Source organism: Epargyreus clarus, unplaced genomic scaffold (genome assembly GCF_041222505.1).
Source record: "Epargyreus clarus isolate Ecla_fem2 unplaced genomic scaffold, WU_Ecla_fem_2.2 ptg000002l, whole genome shotgun sequence".
NCBI classification, from domain to species: Eukaryota; Metazoa; Arthropoda; class Insecta; order Lepidoptera; family Hesperiidae; genus Epargyreus; species Epargyreus clarus.
This window is the reverse complement of record NW_027332210.1, coordinates 9,543,586-9,561,543: the sequence shown is the minus strand read 5'-3', so window position 1 is coordinate 9,561,543 and position 17,958 is coordinate 9,543,586. Positions and strand designations below refer to the sequence as shown.

General features: G+C 37.2%; 1 protein-coding gene across 1 annotated transcript in view; it reads left to right on the top strand.

Moving 5' to 3' along the window:
- LOC140744717 (octopamine receptor beta-2R-like) overlaps positions 1-17,243 on the top strand; it is a 99,464-nt gene extending 82,221 nt beyond the window's left edge. Inside the window, exons 4-6 of the mRNA XM_073076361.1 lie at positions 5,654-6,757; positions 14,585-14,696; positions 17,025-17,243. Coding sequence (XP_072932462.1) covers positions 5,654-6,757; positions 14,585-14,696; positions 17,025-17,241 — 1,433 coding nt within the window. The 3' untranslated portion in view covers positions 17,242-17,243. The remainder of the gene's footprint in view (positions 1-5,653; positions 6,758-14,584; positions 14,697-17,024) is intronic.
- The last annotated feature ends 715 nt before the right edge of the window (positions 17,244-17,958 follow it).

The window sequence follows — 17,958 nt, the reverse complement described above, 5'->3', positions numbered from 1 at the left end:
ATGAAACTTCAGGTTTTGAAGGTGGTAGAACCCTTTCTGGTTCGATTCCGGCAGCACCAACGCCACAACTATTTCTACCTCATAACAGCAGTGTTAAACGCTGCTGTGTTCTGGTTTGAATGGTGTGGTAAGGGAGACATACTTTTTAGAGGCGTTCCAGCTTAGTTCTCAGGGTAGCGGCGCATCTGAGGCCGACCTCTGATCGGAATATCTAATCTCATCTGGAGTTGATTACAGATGGGTGGCAGTAGCCACTTACCATCAGGTGGACTGCATGCTCGTATACTGCTCCTATATTGTAAAAAAAGTAATGCATTTGACCCACTTTGGGTAGAACTCTTGCTGTACCTGAACCTGGTTTTAGATATCCATTAGAGTAAAAGCATTTTGATTGGCCGATACCAATCGATATGGTTGTTGAAACACAGCGCCGAGTAGATGACACGCAGATAAGATCTAGCTTTTTGATTTAACGGTTGGCGTCATCGAAAAACCAAACAGTTAGTAGTGACGTGTTAGCAAATAAATGAAATGGCAGATATGTGAATGAAGGTTATAAAGATAAGTAACGTGTGGCGTATCACGATAACTCGATAATAGGTTAAGCAGGCTACCTTTTTTGTTTTGTTTACGAGTGGGAAAACCTTCAAAAGGTACCCAGTGTCGTGGGAGCGACACGGGGTTATGTGGGATTCTTACCGCACAAAAACCCCCCCGGTGGCCGTCCTCAGGGTTGTCAAGAGGACTCCGGGATCTCCTATGGAACGCAACCGGAGTCCTCTGATCCTACCTAGTGGTTGAAAATGGCCTTTCGATTGTGGGGTTCAGGTTTTGAGTCCCAGGCACACACCTCTGATTTTTCTAAGTTATGTGCGTATTAAAAGTTAATTATCACTTTTACGGTGAAGAAAAACATTGTGAGGAAACCTACATACCTAAAAGATATTTAAAGAAAGTTTTCAAACTTACGTGAAGTCTACCAATACGCACTTGGCCAGCGCGGTAATCCATGGCCTAATCCTTCTCATACTGAGAGGAAACCCGTGCCCAGAAGTGGGCGACGATGGTAATAAATGGCCCCTTAAATGATCATGAATCAGGATATCGAAGTTTCCTAAGCACTGTGCACATATACAAGCTCCGAAAAGGAGTAGTGGAGCTCTGCTCCGCTCTCTGAGTATAATCACCTCGTTTAGAAAATCTCCATTTTGCTAAAGAATTTCACACGTCCTACAAATTATTATGTAATTTTGGCACATTTCCTTATTTTTGTCAAAATAATTCTATGAGGAGCAGGTGTATTTCCGACAAATTGACGTGATAATGGGTTTCGTATCTGTTAGTGACAAAACGCTATTGTCGTTCTATACATATCTGTGCTCCGTTATCTATATTATGTATGTATCAGATCAGATGGATCGAATATCCCTTTGGCATCAATTACTTATAAAAGGCATTGGCTTTTATGTATTCTGTTTATTTATATTATATATGTATTAGATGAGCATATAATTGACCTGTTGTACATAGTCACTGCCATCTATGGATATCTATAATAAACCCCAGATAAGATGTTTATGTTTTGATGATAAAAGGCGTATGTTTGCCTTACTACGCACTTCCAGCGTAAACGTAATAAGGCACTAATAGAGGTGGTGGTAGTGACTCCGGAGTCAAATCACAAAGGGTTCTATAACCTCTTGTTGAATTTTTTAAATCCGACTATAGATTAAAAATTAAATCCATTAGAAGTAGCTTCACAAGAAACTTCTTCTAATGGATAATCACAAGAATCATCATTAATCGTACAGACCTATAAAATACCTAAATACCAAAAATCAAAACGAAAAGTAAACTTATTTCAATAGCATGAACTAAAAAAGTTTCCAAAACTAGTAGAGGCAATTTTCCTCAAGACACATAGTTGACATAAATCGACTAAGTATCCACTTGACCTTGGCATACACCCTTTGACCCCAGGGTCAGTGGTGGCAGGGAAGGTATTCCAATGGATTGACGTCATACGTCTGTCTGTGGTGCGATTGACAAGTAAAATTGAAATATGGATCATTACCGTCCGGTCCTAACAATTTGGGCAGGGGGCAATTTTCAAGGGACATTTCAAGGGTGTCTGAAACAAAAAGCCGTCGTATTCAACAACCGTAAGTTTTTAAGGAGGTATTTTTACCAGACTGCAGAGGGTAATGTTGTTCAAGTGTATGTATGTATGTTTCATTATTTGGCACGCCCTGCAGCCATAGATTAGTAAAGATACTTCGCTGCCTTGAAATTGAATGAAGCCAAAAACGGCTGAATTGTCAGTATTTTTTTAATTCTTGACAAATAAAAAACATTTTTAGATAAAAGTTACGAATAAATAACGAATACTGCGTAATTTATATAATAAATAAATAAGTATTTCAAATACTTAAAGGACATTTTAGCACGGAGGCATAACTTTTTTACGTGGCATAACTTTTTTACGCAACTATTCAATTCTCAAAACCGGTGGTTACATTTTTTTGTTAGGAGTGAGTAATCTTTACTAATCTATGCCTGCAGCCCAAACCACTCATTAAATTTTAAAATATGAGGTGTATTTGGATGTGTCTAAATTGTGGGAATGAAAAAGTTATATTTTGTTATTTGTTTTTACAATAATAGCATAGTTCATCTGCCTGTTTTCATAACGGCAAGAACCAACTTCTTATTAGGTTAGGATATTAAAAAGATTATATTAGGCGCTAAATATTAACTTTGCAGTAGTAAGTAAAAAAAGTAAAGACTGTTTATAAAATGCGCAAAGAATTACGAGTAGAGCGAACAAGAAAAAATACAAGGCACAAAAATGGAACAGCACAAAACAAGCATATAAAGGGATTGTGTAAGAAATCCCGTATGAATTATCAAAGAAAACAATCGCGCCTTATGAACGGCAAGAATAAAAACAAAAGATTCTTTAGCCGAAACCTAATAACATAATTTCGAAGATAGTATATTAAAAACATAAATTTCCATATAACAGTATCAATATGCGTGAACGGAAAGCCAATCTTAAATCACGCTATTTCCAAGGCTGTCTCAATCTCCGAAATAAAGAAAGAAAAGTATTTATTTCTTGGGAAAAATGCCGAAGGAAATTCTCGTAGAGGTCCTTACAATGTCGATTACTGATCGCAGTTATTAAAAGACTCAAGGACTTGTTTCACTATCACTAAATAACGATAGGAGATAATAGGATATTAAAGTTGTACTATTTTGTTATAATATAGGAGTAGCAGACGAGCATCAGGTGGACTGCCCACCTGATGTTAAGCTACTGTCGCCATCAGGAATCAACCTCAAAGAAGATTGGATATTCCTACCTGAGTTCAGCCACAGATGCGTCGCTACCCCTAAGGACCCAGCTGGAAGGCCTCGGAAAAGTATCTCCTTTACCGGTTCCTTTATCAGCAACGCTTAACACTGCTGTTATTTGGCAGATCTACCACCATCAGGTGGACTGCATGTTCGTCTACTTCTCCTATATTATAAAAATAAATAAATAATTTTCATTCTTCCAAGATAGCAAAAAATATCCAAATACTCGTCTCCAATAAAACAGGCGTCTACAAAGATCGTTAAAAGTTATAATCTGCAAAATAAAGCTCAGGAATTGATGAATTACTGGTTTATTTTCAGTTACTTACAAAAGTTTTTACTTCTTATTCGCTGCCTTGAATTTTTCACGGCTGAAAGCTTTTATTAAAAACTCAAATTAAAACCTTTTTTCTTGAAAAATCTAGAAGCCTTGATTTTTGTGGTAGATATTTCGGTTATTTGATATTAAGTCTGTTGGACTTATGTTAAATATGATGCTGTAAATTCAGCTAACGGATTTAATGCAGAAATCGGGATCTTCCTACAAAGTTACCATACTCCAATTTCTAAAACCTGGGTTTTTAATAAAATGGAAGAATGTTCAGTATTCGCTGCATCCTTTCCACGTTTGACACCATGTCCATAGGGTTAAAGGAACTTTAATACGCGGCCCTACCCTGAAATAAATCTTATATATTAAATTCTCGTGTCACAAAACAGTAACCGTACACCTCTGAAACGGCTTTAACGATTTTTATCAAATTTTATATGCATATTCAGTAGGTCTGAGAATCGGCTAATTTTTTCTATTTATATGACGACACAACGTTTGCCGGGTCAACTAGTTACATACACACGGGTATATTAATACATCGAATCGTTGACTTTTTTTCTGGTTAATAGAGCTAAGAAGCAACGAACCTCGATTGTAAAGTTAAAGTAGGTAGCATATTCAAACTTCAAAGATTACTGCCACCTTCGGAAAATTTCGCCGATCGCAAAATAAACGAAGCATGAAAAAAAAACAAATTGAAATCCAAGAGTCAAATTCACAGACGCCCCCGATTCATTTGATCCACAACGTCGTGTCGAAATACATTAAATCCAGCACATCATTACAGGTTTCCACAAAGCAATTGCTGATTTAATTTGGAAATTTGACACTTTCAAGAAAATCTCCATTGAATAAAAATAATTTGGGTGTCGTTAAGGAAAACTTGAGTCAAAAGTGTCGAGGGATATCGGGAATTGAAATTATGAAGAGTTTCCTCGTAATTCTACCCGCATGCCCTCGTGTTCGTGCATAATTCAGCGATTAAGCATGCAACTTACACGTATAAATTTAGAGTATTAAGTACATTTATGTGCTATAACCCTTTGTGGTTGGAAGAGAGTGATAAGAGAGATATACTTAACCGAGGTGTTCCAACTTAGCTCTCAGGGCTAGTAAAGCATTTGTGGTCGACCTCAGGTAAGAATCTTATCTTATCTGGGGTAATCACAGAAGTCCATGGGTAGAAGTCACTTATCATCAGGTGTACCTACTGTATGCTTATTTGCTACTTCAATATTATAAAAATCGTAGTGGCTAGTAATTAGACTTTCAGAGGTTCTGAGGTCATTCCGTAAAGACGGACTGATTAAGACTTTGTTTTAATTACTGTACAAGATTTCAAAATGCTTGTGAAGAGGCAATCTTAAATTTTGTTTACTTGTACATATTTTATTTGTTTGTTCAGCACAATTATTCGAATCTCAAATTCCCTTTTCATTTGCAATTAAGAGCTGCAAAAATCAATTACAGTCCTCTCACCGATTAATTCATTACCTATAAAAGGTATAATCTATCTCGTTATATTTTCCTTACTTAAAATTTTACTGAAGATCTCTTAAGATTAAATCATTTCATTAATGAACGATAAAAGCTCTTAAGAATTTAATCGTCCATTGAATGGAAAGAAAATATTTTTTTGATGAGAATAAAATTTTATTATTTCTGAGCTTATCCATCATTTTATTAATATTTATGTTCTAAATATAACCAACAATGTTGATCACACTTCTGAGTACGTGTTTTTCCTCAAATAGAAATCGTACGTGTTGATATTCAAATAATAACTATCGAAGAAAAATGTTGTCTTTATTTTGTGGACAAATCATTGATGAATATTTTTTACCAATATTTTATTCATTTTATGACGTGGATCATAATTTACATGTACTGGTACGTGACTGTGTCTATCACAAACGCATTTGAATATTAATGACGTTTAATCCCTCTTTTTGTCTGCAGATGGCGCCCTGCGTGCAGAGGTAGAATCGCGCGGGCGCGGCACGGAGTCAGCGTTCCTCGACGAACTTCACTCGACGCTGCCACCTGCCGCGCCCGAACACTGGGAGCACACTCTTGTGCTCATCCTCAAAGGCCTGGTCTTCATCATCATCATCCTCGGCGCCTTGCTCGGCAACGCGCTGGTCATCATATCGGTTCACCGTCACAGGAAGCTACGAGTTCTCACGAACTACTACGTCGTCAGTCTCGCTGTCGCGGATATGCTCGTCGCCTTATGCGCGATGACATTCAATGCAAGTTCTGAGCTAACGGATACCTGGCTCTTTGGACCTCGAGTCTGTGATGTATTCAACTCCCTCGATGTCTACTTCTCCAGCGCTTCGATTCTCCATCTCTGCTGTATTTCTGTCGACAGATACTATGCAATTGTTCGACCTTTGGAATACCCTGTCACAATGACGCACAGAACTGTCTGCTTCATGCTCGCTAATGTCTGGCTGTGGCCCGCTTTTATCAGTTTCGTTCCAATTTTCATGGGGTGGTACACAACAGAACAGCATCGGGAGTATCGGAAAGCTCACCCCGATGTGTGTATGTTCAAAGCCAACATGGTTTATGCGATCATATCTTCCAGTGTGTCGTTCTGGATACCGAGTCTAGTGATGATATCAATGTATTGTAAGATATTTAGGGAAGCAATTCGACAAAGAGAGGCACTGACGAGAACTTCATCCAATATCCTACTCAACTCTGTCCACATAAAACATACGTCACACGCAGCCCACCATTCACACTATTTGCATCCTGATAGACGGCCGTCAGACATAAGCCCCAACTACAGCACATTTACAGAAGTTGGTCCAGAAGAAACTGAGTTCGGAGGAGAAGTGGTGTTAGCGTTGGGAGATATATGTCCCAGTAAAGAAGCTAGTCCGCGAAAGTCAGTGAATGTGAGCTGTGATACAGCAAGCTCTGGGTACTGCTCTGGGGGTTCGAATAAGAGGTCTTCAAGTGGACAACCGCCCAGTGGATGGAGACCCAGCTGTTCCTCTGCAATTGCATCACGAGACCTCGCTAAAGCAGCTACGGAACTAAATGCTCAAGGTAAATATAACTATTTGTCACTGGATACATACACAACATTTTATAGATCAGTAAACCCCGCCTCTTTAATACTAATGCCACTTCAATTCTGGTGTAGGGCATGGCTAATGGCAAAGATTTCACTTTATTAAGTCAGATTATTAAAATAGCGGCTTACGGAGTATTTCAGGGCAATATATTTTAGAACATACCATAAGTCTCTGTGTAATTAGTCTTGCATCATATTTTAACCAGGGTTACATCAACCCAGTTTCTTACTTCAATGATCTACGTACTTATATTTGGCCATTATCAATAATGGATCTATACAGTTTTTACTACCAACGATCAAAATTTCACAATGTTTTGTAAGAAAAAATGTCAAATGCTTTATTATTTAAAGGTCGATAAACAAGTACTAATGCTACCTTAGATAGCTCGACATGGTTTCTTTCTCCAAACTCTACAATACATTGTGAAACAATACATACTATAAAGTCCAAGCTTACATATGAAATACTTAATAAACAATGGATTGTTACCGTCGAATCTGATAATACGATGTTATATAATTTCATTGAACAACATGAAAAACATACATGAAACCATATGAGAACTGCTTCAAGCGACCTTTATAAGCATTTTATTGGGGCCTTGATGTTTTATTTAAAGCATTGTTTGATTATGAACGGTCGAGGTCATCAGTTCCCTATTATAAAAATCTTTTTAGTACAGCTGTACGACAATCCATACGTTTTTAAGGTCCGAAGCACTGGACATAATGGGTCCTACTTTGTGGTTCGACTCTGGTGGCATCACTATCACACCCATTTTTGTACAATAACAGCAGTGAGCACTGGACCCAAAGGTGGTAGGATCCACCGTGGGTTGACTCCGGCTGTACCGCCGCCACATCCATTTCCGTCTAATTACAGCAATTTTAAGCGCTGCTGTAGTTTGAAAGGTGTGGCAAGGAAGACATACTTTTCCGAGACGCTTAGTCTTCAAAGGTAGCGACGTATTTTTTTTATAATATACGAATAGCAAAGGAGCATGCAGTTCACCTGATGGTAAGTGGCTACTGCCGCTCATGGACATCTGTAATCAACTCCAGATAGGATTAGATATTCCTACCTGAGGTTGGCTACAGATGCGTACAGATGTCTACACATACATAATACATGATACAGAAAAAAATCTTCGAAGTGTAAAATTTATTGTAAGAAACTATTCTGAAATTACAGACAAACATTACTTACTTACTTAAATTTATTTAGATAAACCACACGTCCAATCCATTAGCAAGTTGTCATTCACCATCTCAAATCTCAGATACTTGTTTTCTATCAGTTAATCTTTAATTAATTAAGGTTCCAGTTAACCAAAGGTATAGAACAGATTTTAAGCAGCGTGTTGGAATGATATAATCGCGGATTTGCGAGTTAGCACTTTCAAAGGAATTTTAATTATGAAATTGTTTAAATACAACGCTGATTTGAATACTGTAGACTAGTTGACGAGCTGGTAGTATAATCCTCACCATTCCATAAAATATAGTTTTGATTTCTATTTTTATTTTCTTTATTAGGTGTTTGGCATCTTTGTCATCTTCACTCATGGCGTCAAGACAAACCCAGTGGGGATTGTAAAACTTGAGTTTCACAGTTCCAAAATTCTAAAGTTTAGGAACTAAGTCTTGTAGTCGCGCAATCAAACCATAACATCTACCACGTTTAAAGTTATATAAGATCACGTTTGAAGTTATATAAACTTCTGTCTTAGTCACTTCTGTATTCTACCACTACCACTTTTAAAGTTGTAGAAACTTCTGTCTTAGTTTCGGTTTTAATTTAGTTTCCTCTCACAATGTAGGATTAGGTCTATGGTTTAAACAATATACTCCTTCTCTCTGATGGTAAATAGTCACTGCCACTCACGGACACCTGTAGGTATAATTCCATGTAGAACAGTTATGCTATTCTACCCATGCTCCCGACGACTAAGATGGTCACCTTATGTATAAGGCTGAAGGTGGTAGAACCCTTTGTGGTACGACTCCGGCGGGACCACCGCCACACCTATTTCTGCCTCATAACAGCAGTGTTAAGCGCTGCTGTGTTCTGGTTTGAAGGGTGTGGCAAGCGACACATATTTTTTTGAAGCTTTCAGCTTAGTCCTCAGGGGTAGTGGCGCATCTGTGGCCGACCTCAGGTAGAAATATCTAATCTTATTACTGTGGTTGATAGAACTGACTCATGCGAGAAACACGTGTAGTGGTGATATTTCCCCAGTCGAACTACACTGTAGAAATTTTCATTTCGTGTGTTTATTTTCCGTCCGTTGTATCTATAAATATCTATCAATCAGATGGCCCGTGTTCGAATTTTCGTTTTACAGAACAAACACAATCGGTTTCACTTTGATTGCATTCGGTACAGATGGTTGAAATCTGTAAATTGTGCAGCTGTGCGATTCCCTTGTTTCCAAAACGTTCATTTGTTTTGCTCCAAAATTGGTAACGTGATTTGCTCCAAATTGGTATCGGGAGTGTGTACTTTGTTTAAAAGTGGAACTTGTTTGATGTATCTTGGTATATCGTTAGGTACAGTTTGAAGAGGTAGATTAAGACCTATCTGTCGATTACAGATACATTGCCCTTCTTGAAGTAAAATGCTTCTAAATTATAAAGTTGCCTGGTCCCTTTGGGATTTTCTAAAGATACCTGCCCTTCAAGGGAAACTGTAGTGTATCACCTTGTGGGTAGTTTGTCTCTAGCGCATACGACACGGAATGAGAGCGGACTGTGTGGGGGGGGGGGGGCAGTCATGCTAGACCGTCGGTGAGGACGGGCGTGTTGGTGCGTGAGCGAGCCAAATGGGGTTTAAGTGATACTACTATCCCGACGTTGAGTCGGGAACACTACAGAAACCTTATGGCCCTTGTGTTCTTTCAATAGTGACCGAATACTTTTTGCCATATTTACTCTGTTTCAAATTCTCCATATAACTATCTGTAAAAAATATTGGAATTGTAACAGAACATGGCACCTAATTAGTCTTCAAGTTTTTTCGGCGAAACCAATATTGGGCTCTTCTTTATTGGGACGACAAAAAAACGACATAGCCGACAGATCGAAAGCTATTTTTTACCCGACGTAGAGGGTAATGTTTTCCAAACGTATGTATGTATGTATGTCTCATGACACAAAAACTTGACAAAATATGGCTTTGACAAATTTTAACATATGAGATTCGTCTAAACTATAAAGTGACCATATGCTATATTTTCCAGCCGTCGTGGTTTCGACATAGCAGAGTTTTACTTCTTAATAATTTAAATTTAAAGTATTTATTAAGTTTCATTATTTGTGAATTATGAAGTTAATTTGTTTATCAAATGGAAGATGGAGTATGCCAATAAATAACCTCCTACATGTGTGTGCATTGATGTATTGGCGTATTCTTATACTAAAAGGTTATACCCTACAAAGGCTTTCCAGAAATAAAGTCGATCTATACATAATAGACCTTAAAGAAATAGATAGAACCTTAAAGAAATGGGAGGTGGTAAAACGTTTTGTAGTTCGACTCCAGCGGCACCACCGCCACACCTATTTCTGTCTCATAACAGCATTGTTAAACGCTGCTGTGTTCTAGTTTGAAGGTTGTGGTAAGGGAGACATACTTTTCCGACGCGTTGCAGCTTAGTCCTAAGGAGTGGCGGCGCATCTATGGGCAACCTCAGATAGGAATATCTTATTCTATGTGTGGTTGATTACAGGTCTCCATAGGCGGCAGTAGCCACTTACCATCAGGTGAACTGCATGCTCGTCTGCTACTCCTATATTATAAAAAATAGTAGTAGATACATCTTGTAAGCTTGAACACACTGTGCTTAACTTATACAATTCCCAATCGGGTCACTCCAAACCATAAATCGTGGATTACCCTCAATCCGATATCTGTACACACATATGTATTATTGTGTAGTATTGTGGTTCAAAATAGGTCGTATTACGAAACAGTGAAGTGTAATGAATTCTAGAGGTGTTATGCTATTACCATTTGGTTATACATGCACGGGTCGTAGTCTATTCATCATTGTCCCACTGCTGGGCATGGGTCTTCTCTCTGAGCAAAAGAGATAGGATACAGTTCATTGCACTGGTCAAGTGAATTGGTACACTTCACACACCATTGCATTTTTTTCTTAAAGAATACTCAAGTTTAAAAGTTTCTTCGAGATGTCTTCCTCCATCATTTAGGCAAGTGATAATTTCTGATACACACGTAACTTTAAAAAAATTAAGGTGAGTGTCTGATATTCGAACCCCGGACCTCGGTTTATAGACCAAGCCTTCAATCGATAAGCTATCACTGCTTTAATTATGTCTTCGATCACAGATTCATTACCGCTAAGGAGATCTCCCACGATCACCACATAATATCAAGTGACACCCATATCTTCCTACCGAAACGCTATTTCTCACTAGAAAAAGGTAGAATGGTTCTCTTTCATACTACATGTTATTGGTAAATTCTTTGCACTAAAGCATATCTGAAGATTCAAATCTCTAACGATATTTCCAGGCCACAGCAGTCCAATATGCAAATTTGACGCTAACAGAGCAAGACAACGATTTTGCGATATTTGGGAATGTGAATTGTTTGAAAGCAAATTGATTTAAGGGTATTCTATTGAGTTAGTAAGGGCTAGCTACCAGCCTTTTTATGTCCTATCCCTGGGTACGAAACTCTCCTTACAACTAAGGGAGTATGGGGCGTACTAAACCATAATGCACAAATGAAGTTACAACTTAATGTCCACACTAAGTCATCTTTCGTATAACTGAAAGTTTAACTGAAACACTAAAATCACGTATTCATTACTGCCTAATAACAGCAGCGTTAAGCGCTGCTGATTTCCGGTTTGAAGGGTGTTGTAAGGGAATATACTTTTTCAAGGTATTCCAGCTTAGTCCCCAGGGGTAGCGGTGCATTTAGGGCCGACCTCAAGTAGGAATCTAATCTTACCTGAGGTTGATTGTAGATGTTAATGTATTACAGTACCATTACTTACCATCAGGTAGACTACGTGTTCGTCTTTTTTTATAATATAGTAGTAGCAGACGAGCATTCAGTCCACCTGATGGTAAGTGGCCACTGCCGCCCATGGACATCTGTAATTAACCCCAGATAGGCTTAGATAATCCTACCTAAGGTCGGCCACAGATGTGCCGCTACCCCTGAGGACTAAGCTGGAAAGCCTCGGAAAAGTCTGTCTCCCTTACCACACTCTTCAAACCGGAACACAGCAGCCCCTAACACTGCTGTCATTAGGTAGAAATAGTTGTGGCGGTGGTGCCGCCGGAGTCGAACCACAAAGGGTTCTACCACCTTCAAAACGTCTACAGTTCGACTACAGTAAACGTTCGTCTACATAATCTTGAGATGTTAGTGAACCGAAAACACCGAAATAAGGAAACGCGCACTGATTACTTAAAATCAGAAGGCTGCATGCTTATAAGTCACTTCTAAAATGACCTTTTCAACGTTAGTCCCACTGCAGAGGACATTTAGCTTTACTGTATAGAAAGATACAACTGTATATTCGAACTAAACCAATTTAGCTAGCCATCAGTAACGGAATTGCAGTGATCCGAATGTCAAACTGTTCACAGTATGCAAATTTTGTGCAAACCGGACGATTTTGTAGTAATTGGAACTCGGATAACTGGTTACCTACATGTATTCATATATAATACAATAAGAGTAAATTGTATAGTACAATCGCACGTGTGTATTATACTACGCTACTTTGTCATTGTCAACCCGTTATTGTCCCACTGCTGGGCACGGGCCTCCTCTCAGAACGAGGATTAGGCCATAGTCCACCGCGCTGGCCAAGTGCGTATTGGTAGACTTCACGTACCGTTGAGAACGTCTTTTTTCAAATCTCTCAAGTATGCAGAATTCCTCACGATGTTTTCCTTCGCTGTTAAAGCAAGTGATAATTCATTTCTAATATGCTTATAACTTTGAAAAATCAGAGGTGTGCCCAGGATATGAACGTTGGACTCCTCGTGCCAGTAAAGCCGAAGCACAAATTATTGTGTCAATGTACCATCTTTAACACACAAATTACACAGTTACGTGCAAATATTAAAAGTAAGTAACCACTGTATACAAACATTAATTTATTCGCCACATAGTTTCATTAGAAAGAAAATTATAACCAAAAATATTAAGCAACATATGTTTCGCAGGTTTTCAAGCGTAAATATTTAATTTTCAACGTAATGGAATTTCGCATCATATGCACGAAACAAACGTGCGGTTTTCACAAACTCGTTACGCTAGTTCCGTGGCTTTCGAGTAAGAGACCCTTTACACTGTCCGTGCGTTTTCCGGATCCGATTTTATTGTTTCTATTTTGTATCGTGAAATATCTAGGTATATAATGAGAATTATAGATTGCGCGTAGAATAAGGGTTAATCACAAGACCTACGAATTTATATTTCAAAAACAAAATTTGCAGTGCGTGTAGCCTTTAGAATTGATTGTTCTATCTGTCCTGGCATAACGAAGTTTTACTTTATCTATCACATATCTACATTAAATCATACTTAATCCAATAAAATAAAATAAAAATCTATTATATTAATGTGAAAGTTAGGAAATTGGTCTATAATGCAGAAATTATACATTGCCAGGGCATGTTAATCTTTTGGAAATGGTTTTCCACGATAATGCAATCTACAATTTACCGTAACATCAATTCGTTAACCAGTGACGGGTCCCGTAAATTTTGATCTCCAAAATCTAGAGCCGAAAGTCACTTTAAAAGTACTGAAGAAAAATATGTAGTGTAAAGTAATCACACGACTCACTGGATCAGAAACAAAACGTTCCGACTAACCGTACCGCGGTGTAAATGGCCTGTTAGTTAAAATATTACACCCCACTTCCTCCCTGTTCCTATTTTACTTTGAAACCTAACAAAACGCTCAGCACACTTGCATTTCGCTTATTACTTAATTTATTATTTAGTTATTTGGAACAGAATATGATATTAATTTGGATAACGTAAATATTAAACTCAACTCTCATGATTGTAACATAAATATATGTTAATATTATTAATGCGAAAAGCAGTGATGCGTAATAAGCTAATGGTTTGAAACGCTACTATTACAGTTAACCTAACAAATGGCTGACGGGTTACCTGATAGAGAGTAGTCACCGTATGGATATTTTCAACGCCAATAGTATGTCGTAGAATCAGATTTCCGCAAAGTAACTCCTGATACTATAAACTACCTAAAAATTAAGTCTGAACCTGAGACAAACCAGAACTCAATAGAGGAAAACTTAATACAAATAACGTAATAATAAATATAGTTCAAAAAACTAAAAAACTCGCTTTTATGATAAAATCAACTAAAAAGTAGAAAAGTTTTCTATTTCATTCTTTCATACATGCAGGGTAAGATAAGAATGTACGAGTATGTTGATCTCTTTCTACTGAAAAACGTTACTCACTGACAAACATACAAGTGAAGCTAATATAAAGCGTTTAAAAATACGATAGAGCCTGATAGAGCTAGATATGGTTCGACGGAGAAAGTCCTTCCATTTCCTTGCTCTTTCATTTTTATTTTTACGCGACTGCGGAGAGTAAGGTATTTTCATCATATTCTGTAAATATATGGTTTTAGCACACCCTACAGCCAATATAGCTGGGCGAACTTTAACATATGAGGTATTGTTGGACTCGTCCAAATTGTGGAAGTGACATAGGCTATACGTTATACCAATTCTCTAGTTCTAACTCTTTATTTTCTTTAGGTGCCACTCTGCGAGCAGCGGGCAAGTCTTGGCGCGCAGAACATAAGGCGGCTCGTACACTAGGCATCATTGTCGGCGCGTTTCTTGTGTGTTGGCTACCATTTTTTCTGTGGTAAGTATGCGTATATATTTAACATATCATGATCATCATCAACCTATTATTGTCCCACTGCTTTACACGGATTTCCTCCCAGAATTAAAATGATTAGGTCATAGTCCACCGCGCTGGCTAAGTGCGTATACTAGAGTTCATAACTTCATATTCCTTTCAGATTTTTTTTTATAAATCTTTCAGGTCAGCAGGATTCCTCACGTTGTTTTTTTTCACCGTTAAAGTTCGTGATAATTAGTTCCTAATACGCACATACTCCTAACTTGGAATAATCAGAGGTGCGTGTCTGGGATTTGAACCTTGGATCCCGCGGTCGTGAGGCCGAGTTTCTTAATCACTGCTATTTGTTTTTACATATATTGATACAAAAATATCAGTAAAATTGTTACATTTAGTACTTTAATGTCCTAGACAACCGTTACCGCTCCTACGCACTAGCGGTTACCAACGGGGGATATACACCGTTAGTTTTAACCACTTTTCCAGCTTTAATATGCAACCGCTTGTTATTGTACGCACTTAACCGTCATAAAATGAAGAGATTCTTGCAACCCCGGTTAGCAACCCCTGCGGTTAACCGTTAGTGCGTAAGAGGACTTAAGTTAGTTTTTGATGGTTTAGAATGCCTAACATGAGACCTTCTATTTTTATCGCAGTGTAATAAAAATGTGTCTATATAATATTTATGTAATAATAAGTACAATATAGACATGAATTTTATACCTCTGTCAATATTTTGACGTTAAAATGTTGCCTACGGAATATGGAATAGATCCATTGCCTTAAAGGTCCATGAATATCAATCCAATCATTTAAAATATGATGTATTAGGATGATAGAAATAATAAAATGTTATTTTATTGCCGACTATCGTGTAGTTTAGCGTATCAAATGCAGTAAATACAACAGTTAAAAATTTTTTTAACAAAAGATTCAACCGACTTCTATGTACTACAAAGTAAAAAATAATTCAAATAAATGTTGGTTTAGTACATATTTCTGAAGTCGGCGCTCATATTAGACACGCTGTTATATCGTTATCCAACGAAATATATTGAGCGAAAAATTTTTTTTCACCCTTTTTTAGTGATGACATAAAAACATTTCTATTAATACAATATAAAATTGTATAAACGCGATCATGAATTAAGGTAAGGTCTGAATTTACATTGATTGGAACCGCCCGCTCGCAGGGCGCTGCCGCGCCCTGCTCGCTTAGTTTTATATTGTCTTATATGTTCCAACCTAACCTAACTAAATAGTCAATGATGAACTGGCTTTGCAATTTCATTAGAACTTACACCAAATATCTTCAAACACAACTAAGTTATTCCTATCGGTTAAGGAGTTACATATTTTGTCTCCGAGCCACATTATCAGACCCTTAAATAGTCAATGATGAACTGGCTTTGCAATTTCGTTAGAACCTACACCAAATATCTTCAAACACAACTCAATTATTCCCATCGGTTAAGGAGTTACATATTTTGTCTCCGAGTCACATTATCAGACTCTTAAATAGTCAATGATGAACTGGCTTTGCAATTTTATTCGAACCTACACCAAATATTTTCAAACACAACTCAATTATTCCCATCGGTTGAGGAGTTACATATTTTGTCTCCGAGCCACATTATCAGACCCTTAAATAGTCAATGATGAACTGGCTTCGCAATTTCATTAGAACCTACACCAAATATCTTCAAACAAAACTCAATTATTCCCATCGGTTGAGGAGTTAGATATTTTGTCTCCGAGCCACATTATCAGACCCTTAAATAGTCAATGATAAACTGGCTTTGTAATTTCATTAGAACCTACACCAAATATCTTCAAACAAAACTCAATTATACCCATCGGTTGAGGAGTTACATATTTTGTCTCCACCCACTCTAATCCTCATCATATTTAATCCTCATCATATTTTTCGGAGTAATTGGTGTACATACATAAAAAAAAAAAGATACCGGCCGAATTGATGACCACCTCCTTTTTGAAGTCGGTTAAAAAAGATGTGCACATTTTTATTATTGAATGGTTAAAAATACATTTACTGTTGAATTTTTTGAGCATTTTTCGGTATTCCTTGAACTTATTTTGAACTTGGCCATGAACTCGAAATTATTATTTTTTATTTTTGTTATGTTTATATTATTCGCAATTTAACGAATTCCATAAATGATTATAATTCTGTAAATAAATACCAATAAATTTTCCTGTCCACTGTATTTGCGTTGCTCAAAGGGTTGATAGAACAAGCATTTTATTATACGCGTTATCCTATATTATATTATCTATAAGAATCCTAAATTATTTTTTTATTTACAGGTACGTAACAACAAACGTATGTGGCGAGCCGTGCGACACACCTGACGTCGTTGTCGGCGTTTTATTCTGGATAGGTTACTTCAACTCAGCGTTAAACCCTCTCATCTACGCGTATTTCAACCGCGACTTTCGAGACGCGTTTAAAAACACGCTCATGTGCGCGCTGCCTTGTTGCTTCAGCTGTTGGAAGGACACGAGCAACGCGCATTTCGTGTAGACTGCTTTTATTTATATTGATGTCAAGTGCAAGTGAATATTGCGACTAAAATCGCAACGTGTATAGTTTAACATTATGTATTAACTAATGTATTAATAATAATCACAATGTATTATATAGTAGGAGTCAATTTTGCAATTAAGTTTTAAGATGCGACTAAAAAACGCTAATTTCTTTTCACAAAAAATAAGTACTGTAGATTGAAATTAGTTTAAAAAGTAAGTAGTAATTAAACAAGTTCCTTTTGTTACTTATAGAAAATAAGAAGTCGCGACTAAAATCGCAACACTGTAGTAAGTTGCTACTCAACTCATAAATCTCGATGACTTTGTTAATTAATCCCAAGTTTCGAGTTAACGACTTGTTATTTTATACGTTCCTTGTTAGTTTAAATTTCTAAGGCAGTTTTAATCATGCGTTAATAATGTAATGTTACCGTATCTCATTAATATAGATAGAACCTTCGAACTTATTCGTAAGATATCAAAAACCTTGTTTTACTTATATTTTTAGGTCCCAAAGTTTAACAATAGCCTAATGGCAGGTTATTTGGATTCAAAAGACCGGGATTCAAATCCCAGGCATCTTATTTACAAAGTTATGTGCCTATAAGGCATAGATTAATTCATTTTTACCTATCACATAAAAAAATAATGTAGCATTAAAAAGTAAATGTACTACGTAGGCCTTATATGAATCATGTTAACAAATATTACA